General features: G+C 41.4%; 1 protein-coding gene across 6 annotated transcripts in view; it reads left to right on the forward strand.

The window, feature by feature from the left end:
• Window positions 1-19847, forward strand: part of MYLK (myosin light chain kinase) — a 1681938-nt gene that overhangs the window by 1623622 nt on the left and 38469 nt on the right. For all 6 annotated transcript variants that reach the window (XM_069224656.1, XM_069224654.1, XM_069224658.1 and 3 more), the window contains 2 exons: window positions 10066-10218; window positions 14943-15066. In XM_069224656.1, coding sequence (XP_069080757.1) covers window positions 10066-10218; window positions 14943-15066 — 277 coding nt within the window. The remainder of the gene's footprint in view (window positions 1-10065; window positions 10219-14942; window positions 15067-19847) is intronic.

A 19847-nucleotide genomic window follows, 5' to 3' on the forward strand; every position in this document is an offset into this window, starting at 1 on the left:
TGATGTGCCCAGCCTTGTGTGTTGGTTACTGAAAAACACAGAAGAATTGGAGACCTTTGGGTTTGACAGAAGTGAATTTGTTTGAGGGTACTTGATTGGACAAACAGATGTTGACGTCACCCGGGATGCAGAGGTTGTTTTAGGATATGTTGAATCGATGGAGGTGTTGAGGAAGGTGTCTGTGAACCCTTAAGTTCTTTGGCAGAGTAGTCAATTGGAAGTGATTCAGATTTAGCAGCAGCTAGCTCCTGAAACTCATGCTCTTTAAGGTGTTCTTGAAGTCAGACTGGGAGCCTGTGCATGCTCTCTCTGTGTTGCTGGCTGGAGAGAGCCTACTGCGCATGTATGTTTGGCCGGCCTGAGATGGCCGGCCAAACATAGATGCGCAGTGAAGGGAGTGCACAGTGCACTCCTGTCATCCCCAAAGCCCTACCACTTTAACAAACTTAACAATAATAAACATGGTTTATTATTGTTTTGTTTGCTAAAGGATTTGCAGCCGCTGCTGCTGGCAGGCAGGTGACGCTCCTCCACCCTAATGGAGGAGCCACGACTGAACTTGTGGACTGCGGTGCCTTACACATCGAAGTCTGCATGTAACAGTAATTATGAAGCTATTTTTCCTGGATACATTTCAGCACACTTGACCTTCTGAAATCTATCCTGGCAAATGGAGTGCTGTGTTAGCCCCTGTATTTCTACTTGAGCTACGTGAAGCAACATATCACAGTTAACCAGGCCATTCGTAATGGGGATCCTAGTGTTTGCAGTGTTCAATCTGTGGCTTTTTGGAGTTTTTGATCTAGTTCAAAATTCATTTACAAAAAAATGAAATCTATCAGCCGTAATTACCAAGTTAGAGCAAGGAAGTATAGAACCATTGGGCTGGGTCGGACGGATGCAGAAAATAGGCCCGGACGCAAAATAAAAGTGGCTCACATTAGTAAAGAAGATAGCTTAAAGAATGGCCAATGTATCCTAATTGGGGCAGTTTTGTACTTGTAAAGAAGCGATGTATGAGTATTTTGTAAGTTATAGAAGACTGTATAGATTTGTGCTTGCTGCAATCAACATTTGTTTTAATAATAGGGAATTCATCAGTAAAAACACGGCCTATCAGACCATAAAGCAGGCCCACAAACGGCCTACACACTGACCTGCCAGACTTGCCTTTCGAGCACTTCCTGATTTAATTACCCTGTAGGCCAGTCAGACACTGGCATTGGGGGTGGCTAAAGTTAATGAGTATAAATTGGGACCAGCAGGTCTCTTAAAAGAGCAGGGTCTTGGGCAGATAGCTATGACTGCTTCTCCTTTTGACAGCCCAATACTACCCTTACGGTGTGTAGCCTCTATTTCGAAGGGAAATTACAGTGAGCAAATATACTTGTGTGATGCATTTTTGGTATAAGGGCTCTATTATTTTATTGCTTATTTTAGAAGAGTGACCTAAGATGTGTTGGCACCAGTTGTTGCTAGAACCTGTAACAGAAGTTTGATTTTTAGATATCAGTGATGGAATGTGATCAATATTCAGATATGATGAAGGTTGTGAAATATTTCTGCTGTAAAAAACTGATTAAAATACACTGGTCCAAAACATACCGGATTTCAGTGGATTTAGGGTTAAGGATTGAAAATCCTGATTGGTAACTATAGCGCTGGATCTGATCATATGAAGCATTACCTAGCCCTTATTGGAGCTTTATACTTACTAATCTCCATACATAAACTAATGTTATCTGTTTCCCTTCGAGTGAGAAACTATATTTTTTATTGTGTAATAGTTTTGCCTCCCAAAGGAAGGTCAAAGAAAGTTCTTACTTAATTCAAAGGCAAATCTTGTCTCTTTTATTCCACTTGCCTTTTTCAAATATCTTAGGGCCTGGCTCATACAGGTAAACTTGCACTTTTGTGTAAGTTTAGAAATGTTTGCAATTCACAAAGTCATTTTACTAGTAGTATCTTTATGACTGCATAGTTTCTGCACACAAAAAGATAGGACAGAATATTTTGTCCTATGATCTTGTGGAAGACTGATAAGGAAGCTTTTGGTCTTGATCATTCTGAATTTAGGAACTTCTAAGGACAGAGTCCCTAATTCTTAGCACACTTTGTTTGCCTAGGATTTAGAATCAGAAAGCCAAGTATAAAGGTTCCTTTGGGTGCAAGGCCTAGAGGAGTTCAAGCAGGAACCACAGTCGTAGCCATGGGAAGTCAGATACACACCATAATTTAACCTGTGCTCACCCTCTGATAGCTTGCCACAGAACAGTCAGGCTAAACTTAAGAGGCACACAAAAAGACACCGCGCCCGGTTATAAAAATTGAACTTAAATTTATGAACAAAACAAAACCAAATCGACAAAAATCCAATAAGTAGCAATTAAGTTATTAAATGTTAAAGATTAAAATGTTATATTGTGCTTAGAAGTATAAAGGTCAAACCAAGGAAATCTGTTTTTGCTAGCCTGTGTTAAACCCAAAAGTTCAGGCCGACCCTAATGGACCATGGGTTGGATACAGTCTCAAGTAAGTCCCGCTGAAGTTTTACTCTCTCAAGAGTTTGTGGGGAAAACGTTTTCTGGGAGCAAGGAGAGCGTCACTGACGGTGGTCTGCGGGCACAAAGAGTTGCCTGGCATTGCGGATGGGTGAACTGGTTGTGAGTGGCAAAGCTTGCTTTGCAAAGAGACACACTTGCGACTGCTCCTGCTGGATTTCGTGGCGAGCAATGAGGTTCTGGAGAGAATGGGTCATTCGTGGTCATGATGAGCCCAAAAGCTTGACTTGAAGAGCAGAAAAACCACATCCAAGGGTCCAGGACTATAGGGGTGGCTCTTGGGGGTCAGGAGCTTGTTGAAGATGGATTCAGGAGCTGTAGCAGTTGAGTTGAAACTCTTTTGTGTTCCTGAAACTTCAGAAAACAGAGGGCAAGACCTTGGAGTCACTTTGGTTCTGGGATGTTGATAAGCAGGCCCAGTCCTTCTCACTCTTAGGCAAGAGGGCAGCAGGTCAGATGAGCAAAGTAGATGTCCAGCAGAGTAGCAGCTCAGCAGAGTGGCAGTCCTTTCAGCAGCACAGCAGTCCTTCTTCCTGGCAGAGTATCCAAAGGTCCAGAAGTGTACTGAGTTGGTGCTGTCAGAGGTCTAGTCCTTATACCCAGTTGTGCCTTTGAAGTGGGGGAGACGTCATAGAAAGGTCTTTGAAGTGTACAGAGGTACTCCCTTCCTGCCCTGGATCCAGACTCACTACAGGGAAGTATGCAGCCCTTTATGTGGGGCAGGGCACTGCCAATTTAGGTGTAAGTGGCAGCCCCTTCTTCCCACCCTGCCCAAGATGGCCCTTCATGCTGTGGATGGCCCATCAATCACACCTAAGCTCCCTTTGTGTGTGGCTATCTAGAGAGAATGCACAAGCCCAGCTGTCACTCCATCCCAGACGTGTATTGGAGACAGGCAGCAGGCACCAAATAGCTAAAGTAAGGAAATGCCAACTTTCTAAAAGTGGCATTTTCAGACCTTCAATTTAAAATCTGACTTCACCATAAGTTGTGATTTTAAATTGTGAGTCCAGAGACACCAAACTTGACAAACATCTCTTGCAGGTTGTGAATTGCACTTGTAAAATGTAATAAGGCAATCCCAAAGTTATCTTATGGGATAGATTAGCCTTGCAGGATTGAAAAACGAATTTTTGAGTTTTTCACTACCAGGGCATGTAAAATCTAAAAGTACATGTCCAGCCTTTTAACTACGTTGCACCCTGCCTTTTGGGTGAGACCTATGTTAGGGCTGACATATATACATTCACTGAAAAAAACAAAGGTTAGTGGGACGTTATAGCTAGGAAAGATAATTTGAATAAAAACATAGAAATTTTCTTAAAAACCAAAGGTTACAGGGACGTTATATTTAGGCTCACATTTTAAATGTACGAAATCATAGAAATTCACTTGTAGTCAGATTTATCTCAAGAACTATAACTCATGCCCTAAGGTATGTATAACTTGTCCCTAGGCCATGCACAGATTTTTCATCAAAAATGTTACTGCAGATATTACATTGATATTATCAGTGATGCTATCAAAGATGTGCATGGTGAGGTAGCGAGTTATAGTTACCTCATGGCACGAGTTAAGGTTACTTGAGATAACTATAACAGGTCAGCCCCCACCAAGCAAAAGCAAACAGCAATGTCCTGGGGATGGGCACCCCGGGATGTAGTAGGAGCCTACCCTGGAGGTGGCAGTGCCCAGGACCATCAGTGGCTTCTCAAGGGGGGCCGCGCTGCCCCCCTCCAACAAGCATAGCCCCGGGGAGGTGGTGGTCCCCAGGGCAGCGGGGGTCTGAAACGGATCCCCTTCACAGTTTCAGTATAGCCCCAGGGAGGTGGCGGTCCCGAGGCAGCAGGGGGTGGGGTGTGCGGTCCCCCCCTGCATATTTGTTTAACTCCCCGGGGTGGTGGCAGTCCCCGGTAATTGGGTTCGAATCCTGGCTTCAGCTCAGTATCCTGTGAATTCCTGGTTCCCTGCAAATGTCACTGGCCAAACACCACACAAAACATGTTTGGAAGTCTGTCTTGTAAAGAACTCTTCAGTCATTGGGCAAGGTTCATACTATGTAAAAGTGCAAAAATACTTATTTTGTTCATTATTACACTGAGTGCATCTTCAAATACTTGCTTTCAGGATGTCTGCTTTGCAGAAACCTTTTGCGTTTGGTTTCATAGCCTACAATGTTTGTCCAGCCATAATTAGAGTCTGCTCCACATATAGGATATACATAACTGACTTACCTCTTCACAGACAGCGTTGTTAGGACGGAAGAGGCAGCAATGTTTCTGCATATTCAAAAACTCTTATTTTCAATACTTCTATGTGATGTACTAAGGCATAAAGCTTTTGAGTGTTAAAGAATTACACTATTTTGAATTTTGAATACCTTATCACATTCAAGTATGTTTGCAGCATCATTTAAGTGGCAATTATTTTAAAGGCTTGGTTCATGTACATGTTCTTCGAGCTAGAGCCCTCCCTTGACTTGGCTCTCCCTGATAATGTGTTGGATCGCCCACCTCCTTTGTACAGTGCACCTGCTGAGTTTATTTATTTTAAGGCGCTGTCATATATGCTGATGTGTTTATTCACACATATGACTGTGCTTTGAAATACATGATCTGAAAATGTGAACTGTACAATAAAAGATTCTTTTTTGTATAACCTACATCCTCAGCACGGTTCTACATATTTGTCTTGTTATGCATACTTGTCTTGAATAGAAATTAGATTTATGCTTCAAAATGTTTGTTAAAGCCTATGATTGTAATATTTGAGCCTTACAACTTTGGCCTGGTTTTGGGCGAGGACTGGTTCGTTTTTTTGGATTACTTTGGGCTGGTAGTCGAATAGCCTTGAGCTTTGAAAGGGTTTTGAAAGCTGCCAACACTGCTGGAGAAATTATGTTAACAGTAGCCGTCCATCAGAAAATGTGTCCTCTCACCTCATCATAATCATTTTAATTTTAAAACCATGTTGTGCAAGAAATACACAGTTTGTCTTTTTTTTTTTATATGCGCACCATAAGTGAAGGAAAGGCTATTTGAATTACCCTCTTTCCATTTATGGCCTTTCTAGAGGTGGGTGAGCTAAGAAGTAATCGGAGAGCTCAGTCTGAGTTGTGCCAAGTGTATTTTCTGGCTCTGCACAAGCTGAGCTATGTAAATATCTGTCAGGTAAATCATGCAGCAACCGTGTTAGAAATTACAAAGTACCTTCAAAATTCAAGAGTATTTCTTTAACGCAGAAGAGTTTCAGTTTCTTACATTAGATTATGTCAGTGCATGGAAAGATATTTACCAAGAGTGATAGTTATAATGTATGAATTTAGAGTCATTATTGCCCCACGTTTGTCCTGACATAGCACACTAAGGCAAGTCAGTTGTCATGTGCACTCAGTATATGCCTAGATTCTACCATATAGATCAACATTATAATCTATTAAATGAATCACAAGTAGGGTTGCCACTGGACCAGTTTTCTACTGACACCACCAGTATTTTAATACCATGGACAGTACAAACATGAGCAAAATCACGTAAAGCTGGTATTTTTTATCTTCCTCTGAACATACTTCAAACAGCAAATATTTAATAGAACACACTTTTAAATGTGTTCTAGATACATGTCAGTGATCTCTGACTAATAATTAAATAGTTAGAAAAGTAATGTTACAAATGACTAGATATAATTTTGTTTAAAGTCCTATTTCGTGTCACACCTGGGCCTTTGCAGACTCCTAAAACAACAACAAATGGCCAGTATTTTTCTCTTTGAAAAGTGGCAGCCATAATCACAAGGGGCTTTTGTATAGCGCACATCTTGAACTAACCTATTTGCAGGTGCTCTCGTGTGTGATAAGGAAGAAAACAAGCTCTGTGAAAAAAAATATTTTCTGAGGATCACACTATTTGGTGAGGCAGAGAAGCCGGGACTCATTGCATGTTTTCGGGGTTTACATTGTGGAGTTCAGCCACTAAATTGATATTTTTCTCGTTGGTTTTAGATCAAGGGTCACTGCTTTCCCTGTTTTTTTTAAAGCTCAGCTCGTTTTGGGCTGAGGGTCCAAAAGGACCTTGGGCTTAGCCAGTGCCAGGCATGTGGCACGAGCCTGGCTCAAGCTTCCACTTCCCTGCCCCTATTTTCATTCATTAACTTACATGGTTTTGAATGCACTGAAGTCTTACAGTGTGCTAGTGTGTGCTCCATCATTGTGTCCTTGCGTTCCGGAAATGTTTACCACGCATATAAAGACTTTTGTGCCCACACCCTTGTCATGATATCAGCATGCATGGAGCTCAGAGCTCAGATATTCATTCATTCATTCCTCTACTGGTGCCAAGAGTTTCTTTGTATCAGTAAATAGAAAGAACTGTCAATATTGACACCCGTCGAATGTCACATGTTTTCATAAAAGCATTTCTCCTAGTAGTGCTTGTAAATGGCCTGCTGCTATATGGCTGCCAGAGTCCAGAAGAAAAATAATTCAGAACAGTTTTACCCGACAAATAGCATGCCCCATCACAAAATGACAAACAATGCTGGAAGAATTCTTACACAATTCAAAACTGGTGATCTTGCACTGCTGGGACTAGGACAGAAAATCGGCACCTAAATAAAAGAGGCCCCGAATACTAAATTAGATAACTAAAAAAGTGTCCAATGTTTGCAAATTGTGGCAGTTTAAAGCTTGTAAAGACACGCTGTATAGGTGTTTTGCAAGCAATGAAAAAACTGCATGGATTAAAGTTTGCAGCAGGGAATGTTTGTTTTAAAATCAGGGCAATCTACAGTGAAAACTGACCCAGCAGACCACAAAACAGGCCCACAAACAGCCAAAAACAAGGCCACATACAGACCTGTCAGAGCAGCCCTTCTGGCACTGGCTGATTGTGCTAGAGGCCAGTCTAGCCCGCAATACTGACAGCATTCTTAAACCCCTCACAATCATTCACATACTACTGGGAACACTCATATGCCTCACAGACTATGAATTACTCACTAATGAGAGCACTCTCATACGCCTTAGACAGTAGTAGTCACACACTACCAGCAGCATTCTTTCAACCCTCAAGGAACAGCAATGACACACTACTAGGGCCATTCACCCTCTCACTCAGTAGTCTCACACTACCGATTACACTCACACCCCTCACAAACTAGTATTTACAACCAGAAGCAGCCTTTCACCCTTCACAGACTAGCGGTACCACAAAATCAACAACACTCACATCTCATCACTCACTAGCACTCACATCTTATCACTCGCTCTCATTCACACACTTCCTGAAGCTGTCTAACACTCTTCACAGACCAGCACAAAGCCACTTGGGCTAGCTAATAACTCAGAGCACTTCATCATTGATTGGCACCTTTGTATGTGAGGTCTTGTGAATAGCCCAGTGAGAGAATGTGAGAATAAGTCAATGGTTAATGAATTGGTATATGGGTGAATGAGTGCAAGGTTGGATGAATGGGTGACTGCTTGGATGCCAGACCAATTGGCTTTGTCAATGCTTGTTTCTAAATGTGATGCTGTTTGACATTTGGAGAGTTCTGTTACTGTCAGTCAGACTCAATATCTATTGCACAGCATTAGAGGTTAGCTCGCAAATACTGTTTATAGCTAGACTTTACTGAAGTAAAGCAGTTAAATAAGTGAAAGAGCATAGTATTTTTTTATGTCGCTTTCTTTCATTTTGTTTTTTAGTCCAAAATATTGGTCTTTGTTTAGACAACACTGCCATCTAGTGGTATGTACTGATCTCAAAACCATCCATTTCTTTTAACACATCCTATTTAATCCTCAGACACATCAACCTTGGTAGACAGATTAATAAACGACAGAGCAACACATAGAAGGATTCAGTTTGGATCCAGAGCAAATGATGAATTGTATTCTAAATATTGTGTGTCCAAAAGCTTACAGTACTTTCATTTCATGAGATCTTCAGAGGTCACTGAAGCAAATAACATCAATGGAAATAACCTGTTCTACCCCAGTTTACAGTTCCCACTACTGCATGTAGCCTTTGATCATGTACAAAGGAAAATGTCCGCAGCTTTTGTGGAAATCTGTCAAGTGGTGTCAAAAACATTAGCAAGTGAAAGTTTAGTTGACACCCTGCTGCTCCTTTTGTCAGATCTGCCTGAAACTTGTAATCCATGCACTGCACTTAACTTGGCATAATATATTCTAAGGTTTGACATTACCGACAATTTATTGTCATAGTTGTCAACGGGTGCTAATATTAATAACAGATAACCACTATTTGACCTAACGTTTAACCATGGCCAATCAACTGCATGACACAGCCCAACAGAAGGATGTTAAGCATGATAAATGTCTGCCAAATTGCATGCAGGCCTATATCATCATACCATAGTTATTAGGAAATTGAAGATCTTCTGACCCACTGCCTTCAATTTTGCCCCATCTGTATCTGTTCTCACTGAAACATGAAAGCCCTGCATTGTGCAAAGCTAGTTAACAGCCTGCAAATATTCATACGGATTCATTAAACATTGCTTGCTCTATCAGCATATTAGAACTTTTTGACTACCCTCCCGCAACCGTACCACCATTTTGATTGATTTTCATGATACTCAGAATATAAGTAAACAAAACATACTGAGTGTCTACTGAATGTTGTACAAATTTATCAAACCAAAATTATTAGCAAATCAATGTTTTCTTGACTGGTCCCCATTAATTTTGGCCCAAGTTAAATATGTATAAAAACTGAGATTCCAGCACTGAACAGATTTCAGGCATATTCATTAGCAAGCACAAAAGATAGTATCACATGTAAACTGTTTTGCCACCCTATCTATTCAACTTCCCCTTCCCAATGCATCTGCTCAAAACTTGGTAAACCCATAGAAGATTAAACATACTAAATGTTTGCCAAATTTAATGGGAATTTGGCAACACATATTATGCTACAGATATTCACAAGTGAACACGTCTTGGACCCTCCCTTTTAACGATGTTTGCTCTAGAAAGATTTAAAATACCTAGAGTCAGCTAAACATGCTAAGTGTCTACCAAATTTATTGCAAATTCATCAAACATTGCTAGCAGTATACGCACATCAAAAAATATTTCAACAGTCAATTTAACTTTGAATCCTTCCAGGCTGACCCAACTCATTTTGTAGCATTAGTTTCTCAAAGACTCAAAGCGTAATTCCTGGCTCTAACGGGCGTATTTCTGTCTATTGTTTTTCTGTATCACAAAGTAAAGCATTTCATGGGATTTTATCTGAGGCACTTCCATTAGTTCACCTAGGAGAGTGACCATTTAATGATGGCACAGGTGTTCCAGCAACCATCATATAGGTGCATCTTGTCTGTACATAGAACAAAATCTCCATTTATTCAAAGTGTTCAATATGGAAATGATGTCAAAATGTTTTATTATCCCACATTGAGAACCTTGTGCCTGTGTAGTGTCATGATTCGTGTTAATGAGATTTAAATAATGGCATACTTTTCTGTTTTTTAATAGAGTCAGTGGGCTTTCCCCTTTCATGGGGGACAATGACAATGAAACCTTGGCTAACGTGACTTCTGCAACCTGGGACTTCGATGATGAAGCCTTTGATGAAATCTCAGATGATGCAAAGGACTTCATCAGCAGCCTCTTAAAGAAGGATATGAAGTAAAGAAAATTTATAATCATTACCTACATAGACACGTTAGTTACATTTTGTCAGTGATAACATTTCATTTTGACCTCAATAGTTGCTCTACTAGACCTGGAAGTTGTGCTGTGACAGTTTATTGGTAGCCATATGTCAATTTGTTTTTATTTTATTTTTTCTGCTAAGATGAGTTCACTTAAAACGTGTTGCTGTGTTTCTAGGCTTTTTTATGATTGAGTTCAAGAGAAAGGATATTTAAATAAATAATTTGCAACCTAGATTGCATGTAGTAGTAGTCGAAGGGAACATTTAGCTTTTACCCTGGCATCTGTAAGTTGGTGGTTTCAGAAGAAAACGAAGGCTTGAGTGAGATGATAGATTTCTGTAGTACACCTGGCAAGTATATCTGCCTTCAGATGGAGAATCTTAGACAGTGCAAAGGTTTACTTCATCACTTAATGCTGTTGGTGACAGAGGCTTCTCCACTGAAAATTAACTATTATCCTATAGTGGGACTTATCTTCCTGTTGTTAAATGTCCAGAATTATATAGTCACTTGCAAAAAGGTTTTTGATTAGAAAACACTTACAGCTAATCTGCAAATAAATGTATCAGATGTGATTGCTCACACAGTATTTTCCAAGTTCTGTATGTAGGAGGCTGGCCTGGCTTGTAGTGGGTACCAAAGGGTACTTACACTTTGTACCAGGTCCAGTTATCCCTTATTAGTGTAGAAGAGGTGTCTAGCAGCTTAGGCTGATAGAAAAGGTAGCTTAGCAGAGCAGCTTAGGCTGAACTAGGAGACATGCAAAGCTCCTACTATACCACTGGTGTCATATGCACAATATCATAAGAAAACACAAAACACAGATATACTAAAAATAAAGGTACTTTATTTTTATGACAATATGCCAAAAGTATCTCAGTGAGTACCCTCAGTATGAGGATGCCAAATATACACAAGATATATGTACACAATATCAAAAATATGCAGTAATAGCAAAAGGAAGTAATGCAAGCAGTGTAAAGTTACAATGTATTGCAATAGGAGCACATAGGTATAGGGGCAACACAAACCATATACTCCAAAAGTGGAATGCGAATAACGTATGGACCCCAAACCTATGTGAGCTTGTAGAGGGTCGCTGGGACTGTAAGAAAACAGTGAGGGTTAGAAAAATAGCCCACCCCAAGACCCTGAAAAGTAGGTGTAAAGTGCACCTATATTCCCCAGAGAGCACAGAAGTCATGATAGGGGAATTCTGCAAGAAAGAACAACACCAGCAATGCAACCAAAGTGGATTTCCGGATGAGAGTACCTTTGGAACAAGGGGACCAAGTTCAAGAGTCGCGACAAAGTCGAGATTGGGCAGATGCCCAGGAAATGCCAGCTGAGGGTGCAAAGAAGCTGCCACTGGATGGTAGAAGCTGTGGATTCTGCAAGAACAAAGAGGGCTAGAAACTTCCCCTTTGGAGGATGGATGTCCCACGTCATGAAGAAGCTTGCAGAGGTGTTCCCACGCAGAAAGACTGCAAACAAGCCTTGCTAGATGCAAGGGTCGTGGTTAGGGTTTCTGCATGCTGCTGTGGCCCAGGAGGGACCAGGATGTCGCCAATTGCGTGAGGAGACAGAGGGAGCGCCCAGCAAGATAGGGAGCCCTCACAAAAGCAGGCAGCACCTGCAGAAGTGCCGGAAAAGGCACTACGAAGAAGAGTGAACCGGAGCTCACCCAAAGTCACAAAAGGAGATCCCACGACGCCGGAGGACAACTCAGAAGGTTGTGCACTGCAGGTTAGAGTGTCGGGGACCCAGGCCTGGCTGTGCACAAAGGAAATTCTGGAAGAGTGCACAGGAGCCGGAGCAGCTGCAAATCATGCGTTACCCAGCAATGCAGCCTAGCGTGGGGAGGCAAGGACTTACCTCCACCAAACTTGGACTGAAGGGTCACTGGACTGTGGGAGTCACTTGGACAGAGTTGCTGAGTTCCAGGGACCACGCTCGTGCTGAGAGGGGACCCAGAGGACCGGTGATGCAGTCTTTTGTTGCCTGCGGTTGCAGTGGGAAGATTCCGTCGACCCACGGGAGATTTCTTCAGAGCTTCTAGTGCAGAGAGGAGGCAGGCTACCCCCACAGCATGCACCACCAGGAAAACAGTCGAGAAGGCGGCAGGATCAGCGTTACAAGGTTGCAGTTGTAGTCTTTGCTACTTTGTTGCGGTTTTGCAGGAGTCCCGAGCAGTCAGCGGTCGATTCCGTGGCAGAAGGTGAAGAGAGAGATGCAGAGGAACTCTGATGAGCTCTTGCATTCGTTATCTAAAGAATTCCCCAAAGCAGAGACCCTAAATAGCCAGAAAAGGAGGTTTGGCTACTTAGGAAGGAGGATAGGCTAGCAACACAGGTAAGAGCCTATCAGGAGGAGTCTCTGACGTCACCTGCTGGCACTGGCCACTCAGAGCAGTCTAGTGTGCCAGCAGCACCTCTGTTTCCAAGATGGCAGAGGTCTGGAGCACACTGGAGGAGCTCTGGGCACCTCCCCTGGGAGGTACAGGTCAGGGGAGTGGTCACTCCCCTTTCCTTTGTCCAGTTTCGCGCCAGAGCAGGGCTGGGGATCCCTGAACTGGTGTAGACTGGCTTATGCAGAGATGGGCACCATCTGTGCCCATCAAAGCATTTCCAGAGGCTGGGGGAGGCTACTCCTCCCCAGCCCTGACACCTTTTTCCAAAGGGAGAGGGTGTAACACCCTCTCTCTGAGGAAGTCCTTTGTTCTGCCTTCCTGGGCCAAGACTGGCTGGACCCCAGGAGGGCAGAAACCTGTCTGAGGGGTTGGCAGCAGCAGCAGCTGCAGCTGCAGTGAAACCCCGGGAAAGGTAGTTTGGCAGTACCCAGGTCTGTGCTAGAGTCCCAGGGGATCATGGAATTGTCTCCCCAATGCCAGGATGGCATTGGGGTGACAATTCCATGATCTTAGACACGTTACATGGCCATGTTCGGAGTTACCATTGTGAAGCTATACATAGGTAGTGACCTATGTGTAGTGCACACGTGTAATGGTGTCCCCGCACTCACAAAGTCCGGGGAATTTGCCCTGAACAATGTGGGGGCACCTTGGCTAGTGCCAGGGTGCCCACACACTAAGTAACTTAGCACCCAACCTTTACCAGGTAAAGGTTAGACATATAGGTGACTTATAAGTTACTTAAGTGCAGTGGTAAATGGCTGTGAAATAACGTGGACGTTATTTCACTCAGGCTGCAGTGGCAGGCCTGTGTAAGAATTGTCAGAGCTCCCTATGGGTGGCAAAAGAAATTCTGCAGCCCATAGGGATCTCCTGGAACCCCAAATACCCTGGGTACCTCAGTACCATATACTAGGGAATTATAAGGGTGTTCCAGTATGCCAATATGAATTGGTAAAATTGGTCACTAACCTGTTAGTGACAATTTGTAAAGAGAGAGCATAACCACTGAGGTTCTGGTTAGCAGAGCCTCAGTGAGACAGTTAGGCATCACACAGGGAACACATACATATAGGTCACAACCTTATGAGCACTGGGGTCCTGGCTAGTAGGGTCCCAGTGACACATAACAAACATACTGAAAACATAGGGTTTTCACTATGAGCACTGGGCCCTGGCTAGCAGGAACCCAGTGAGACAGTGAAAACACCCTGACATATACTCACAAACAGGCCAAAAGTGGGGGTAACAAGGCTAGAAAGAGGCTACTTTCTCACACTGTATATTTCAAAACCTTTTAATTGTTCTTCTCCAGAGTGTGTATTCCTCAGGGTTCCTGATCGACCGCCAAACAAATTTCTCAGCCATTTCCATGTGTATACCAGTCTACTCACTACTGTACAATATGGATGATAATTATATGTATTTAGAAACATCTTGTTTGATATGCCTTAATGCCCTCTATACCAATTAATATTTCCATTGAGTTTCAGTCCTTCATTGTTGTGATATTTATTTGATGTACCTCAATGTTTGTGATTTCTAAGCTGCACAGAGTGAACCTACTAATTTTTATTCCATGTTTTCCTTTGTTTTGTTGTTGTTTCATCCGAGCTATTATAAGCTGTGACTAAGTGGGTGGTATGGGCTTCCTTGAAGGAGAGGAAGATGGGGCTCGATGCCATGTTGCATGGGAGTTGAATCATTCTCCAAGGCTGGGGTTTCTATGCATGGGTATGGGTTTTGGATATGTGCTTTGTGCTTTTAAGTAAGGAAAGCAAGCTGGTAAAGTGTGTGCTCACTAAACACTTCATTGAGGTTGTTGGTTTTAAGTGCATCTTTTTGGGACTGTGAATTGATTTGTCAAAAAAATGTGAGAGTCACAATTTCCAAATGAAAATACCATGTAAAATGTTCTTTATTCACATAGTGTCCTTCAGCAGATTGTCACTTTCTGAGGGAAAACGTGTGATATCACAATCCTATTTGAAGTTGAAGGTGTTTAGAACAGGGGTGTTTAACAGAAGTATAGGAAGGCGGGGATCCAAGCAATATTTTCATGATTACCAGTGATGGCGCAAATCAGCTCCCTTTAGATAAATTGCTTTTAAATTTGTCTATCTGGTGGTTCTCAAAATCTGTTACGGATTTGGCCATGCTGACCTTTACAGTGGATATCCCCAGTTTAGAAAGTCTTGACACATCCTTTTGTGTGGTCTTTCTCTACTAACCTCAGTTTAGTTGGTTTGCTAGCAGATCCCTAAGTGTCTTCTGTTTCTACACAGGAACCGCTTGGATTGTACACAGTGCCTTCAGCATAAGTGGCTGCAGCAAGACACCAGGACCATGGAAGCTAAAAAACTCTCCAAGGATAGGATGAAAAAATACATGGCGAGGCGAAAATGGCAGGTAATTCAGCCATATTGAAAAAACCTCCTGTATCAGTTTTTATTCTTCCCTGCCATTCTGTCTCTGTCACAATAAAAATGAAATACCACAATTTACGGGTAGATATTGCATGTTCGTCATGTGTGTTTTTTAGTAGTGATGCAAAAAAAGACTGTTTACCAAGTTGTCACCGGTAGGGCTGTCACATGTAATGGTATGTTTGAGCATGAGTTGTGAGGATCAGAGTTGGTATGCAAATCCCTTTTTCTTTATGATATGCAAACTGCAAAGTTTGGCTCATTGTGATTTATAGCCCATCAATCCAAGTGGAAGCCATCCCCTTTGTGAATCAAGTCTGCCTCCAATATGTAGCTGGTGAGTTTTCAGTGGTTTTCCATTGGAATTATAATCACAAACATTGATAGATAAGGTACCAACTCAGAATTTGGATGAGGCAAATTGAGGATCGGTATCCATTTCTAAACCCTTTCAAAGATTTGGAAAAATAAGTCTGAATTGTTAAATGGGTTCTGTGCATTCCATACAAATATTACCAGTCACAAACCCTTTGTCTCATCTAGTAGGAGGATTTAAAACCATTAAAATATTAGTACATCTGGCCCTTACCACTCAGACTTTTCTGCCTGCTGATATTGATGTTAAATTTAATATTTTTTACCCTTTTTAATTTGTTGCGCAATATAATCCGCAAGATACACCACTTGTCTAAATTGTGAGTGAAACAATGTGAAATTTAATTTGCAGTACATCAGCACAGCACTCTTCAGTTCCAACTAGCCCACTCAATGACATATTGTTACTAATATGGAAATAATGCCATTTTGCTGTGAAAATCTAAGGTAAGAGCTAAGTAGAGGTAGCAAAACCCAGACAATACGTACATTTCGGGGACACCTAATAATCAGGATCTCTAATAGAATATGCTTGTGTAATAAAAACACCTTCACACATCTCTACTTATTACATATTGGTGTATCATTAGTAAGCTGTCTAATATGTTTCTGGATACAAATGTTCTGGTGTGAAGGTACAGTAAGTTTGATCTTTGAAGGTCTATGCCCTGAGGTTTTTGATAGCCTGACCCTGCTCCAGCTTGATGTTGCACGGTGAGCAGAACTTTTAATTTATGCAGAAGGATGGTATTCTTATGCTAAAACACATGCATAATAGGTGTGCCACAAAGCTCATGCTCACAGTCTCACAGGTGAATAATTTTGAGATTAAAGAAATAGTTATTTTTATTCAGGGCCTTAGCCACAGGGGGCCATATGAGGGCCGGGTCAGCCCATATTCATCTTTAGCTCTCCTAAATGCCGCAAGACAGCTGGCAAAGTATTGATTGAAAACACAGTTTAAACTCAGATTTTGTTTCAACAAACTAAATTCGCATTTCAATGTAGTCTAATCCAAATAAAAACATGCTAGAGTTCAGAAGGTGAATGAGCAATAAAAATGTATTTTTTTATCTACTTACATTTGCTGAGAGTTAAATGTGAGGCTATTTCTTTTGACAAATTGCTCCATATTTTTTAATGTGGAGATGTTTAATTTTCTTTCTCTGACCACAATTCAGAGGATTTTGTAAAGTGAACTATGTGACAAATCTCAAAGGGGGTAGAGACAGGGCCTCTGGAATAATGGGACAGGGGAGGCCCAGATTATGCAGCACGGTTGGGTAAATTATATAGCCAGAAACCACAAATTATGCGTCTTAACGTGACACATTTTGTGTTAGAATTCCTTTATTATTTTGTCATTGTTATGCATGTTAGCAGTGTCTGAGCAAAGGTTTCACATCAATATCAGTTCCACATCCAAATACAGCTATAAACAACTGCAGGTGACCAATCAACCTTACCGAAGGACCTTCCACTGTGAAGCAGCATGTGGTGCAGCATTTTTAGTAACTTTTAATCCGTTTGACCCAGAAACAACATTTGTAGTAAAACTTTGCAGATTTGCAGTAGATGATGCTTTAAGTGAAATATGCAGCAGATTCCACATTATGCAGAAAACAAAGTGGCCACAGAATCACACAATTCCCGTGGCCATGCCTACATAGAGTGGAAGAAGAAAGCCTGCAGGATGTCAATTTGTTTCAAACACACAAGAACATGTAAACACTTATAAATGAACTGTATAAACATTTCCACATGGTTGTGAAAGCACAAATGAAGCACACATGTTTTGTAATTATGAATTGTGAAGGAAACAAATATTTTAATAGGATAAAACAAATCTTGATGATACACTAATTTTAAATATTGTATTATATTGCAGCATTTATAGAGCTCTTACCACTCCTTTGTGTGGCACTGATGTGCTTACGTACATTTGCAGCAAGCTACGCTATACAGGGTGCCCTGCAGTTGGAAGGGTGTTGTCTTTGTTTTGTAATCCTATGTTGAAAGAGTTCTCATGTCATGTGATTTTACCACTGAGGTGCTGTTATCATTTATGGGGTACAGCACATAGCAGTGTGGTGAATGGTGAGGTGTGAGCGACACAGTCGTACAGTTGATGGGCTTCAGTAATCTGGCAGCATTGAACGGCTCTGCAGATCCCTACATAGTATTTTTTATGATTGTGGTCTAATTAGGTGGTTACTGCAATGGGTTGTCCAATTACATATTTTGTGAATAGTTGTGAGCCTGTGCTGACATGGATGGAGGGAAAGAGAAGTGGAGAGATCTGCTGGGATGTGCATTGTTATTATCATCCACTATCTGAGTGTCATTGTGAAGTGTAAACAAGCGGTCACAGTATGAAGATATTTGGGTCCTGCACTTATGGGCTAAATTAGAGTCCTTCAATTGGCCCAAAGCGTGTGACAAATCTCTTTAGTTCTTCTATGCCTGTTTATCCATGAATAGCTGTTTTTTTGGCTGTTCAATACTGGTGATGGACAACCTTCATAGCAGATATGTCTTATGTGAATCTAAGAGGTGTAAGTTACAAGTGACTGCCGACCACTGAGTGTTAGTATTAGCGTTGGCCAGAAATGTTATATATGAAATTAGAAAATTCTATATTATTCCTGTGTACCACAGGTTAACTCCCCTTACTTTGCCTGCCTAGCAAAATTAGTTAGCTGGTTGGGTTGTTTCCAATCTGTGGATTGTAAGTTGAAGATTATGTTTGGGGGTGTGACTATCTTTCCCAGTTCTGTTGCCAGAATGTGTTGTGGTGCAGTTGTCTTGGACATAACCATGTTTTCAACTCCCTTCTGAAGTGTATATGTTCCTGGATGCTGCGAATGCTGGCTGGGGATGAGTTCTGGAGCTTGATAGCTTGTAGTGCCTCCTAAGTATTTCTTATGCTAAGGTGGTATGACAATAAGTTGTATCTTACATATGATAACTGCGGGTGTATTAAGGTACAGGCTGCTGTCAAAGTGAAGCTGAGAGATTACAAGTGTGAGGATGGCTTGCAGTGTCTGTAGGTATCCAAGGTGCAGGAGGATGTTTTCGTTGTGCAGAAGGCACTCTGTTTGACGTTATTAACATGTGGTATCAAACATTAGTCTGAATACGTTGTTACCCCTAGATTTCTAATTCCTCTTGATATTGTTGGAGGGGCCTCATTTTGCTTAAGCCATATGGCAGTAGGCTGATATTGTTGCCATTGTCAGTAGGTCATAATCTCCGTCTTTGTAGTATTTAGCTTTAGATGATTATTCATCATCCATGTGTTTATGACTCAGGCAGTCCCCAAATTTTAAAGAGTAAAGGTCTCTCAGGCCATCCATTTTTTAAATTATTTGGGTGTCATCTACATAGTTGTAGCAGGTGAGGTTCAATTATTTAATTGATTTTGGTAACAAGGTTAGGTTGATTTTGAATAATAACAGAGATATGATGCATCTCTGGGGGTTGAGGGTGAGGAGCTAATGTGAAAGGCGATACCAACACTAGTTCACAGTCACAGCTGAGAGGCTAAGAAATCAGGGGACATTAGCAGAACTCCTTTCTCACCTTTTACATAGGGTGTAAATGAACTTTCCCATTCCTGCTAGAGAAGTGGTTGTCACTACCCACATTTACCAGCTATTTAGAAGCAATGTCCAGTCAGAAAACTCCAGATTACAATATGGCATGGTGCTTTGATTATTTTTTTTTGCTGCGGCAGAGTGATCACAAGAGAGGTACAATTACCATTTGACTGGCATTGTTTCAGCCTAAATGGGCTTGTTTTGAAATATAGCCCTGTGAGATAATGTATTTGATCTAGAGATCATCTTTTTGTTTTCAGGGGGGAGATAGTTTGTTAGGTTAATGAGCTTGCTGCAGAGGGCTGCAAATACCATATACCCTTCAATGTCACATACAGCTGCTATAATCTGTCTTTAAAAAATAGTTTAATATTCACATAACATTACCAGTGTGAAAACGCTGGGAATCATCTATTTGAACCAAATAATGTCAAAAACATAATGATTGTCTCTGCATGGCAACATATTAATGTTTCCTTGTGCCTTAAGGGGTGAGGGAGACTTTCCTTTCACCGGTGGTAGACCAATCACATTTTTTTAATGGGGATTAGTGTAGGAATGCTGCGTGGTAAGACATTTCCGAATCTCTGCAGATTCCAGTAGTGCAGGCTGCTTTAACTTTTGTTTTGCTGTGTAACGTCAGTGCGCTGAGCCATAAAACAAAACAAAAAATCAAACTCATGTGCATGCATTCCAACTTTGATTTTAGAACATAAAATGTTTCTGGTAAATGTTTTACCAAAAAACATTTTCTTTTCCATTACTGTGGACCACCTATTGAAGTCCACCT

Source organism: Pleurodeles waltl, chromosome 3_1, assembly GCF_031143425.1.
Source record: "Pleurodeles waltl isolate 20211129_DDA chromosome 3_1, aPleWal1.hap1.20221129, whole genome shotgun sequence".
Taxonomy (NCBI): Eukaryota; Metazoa; Chordata; class Amphibia; order Caudata; family Salamandridae; genus Pleurodeles; species Pleurodeles waltl.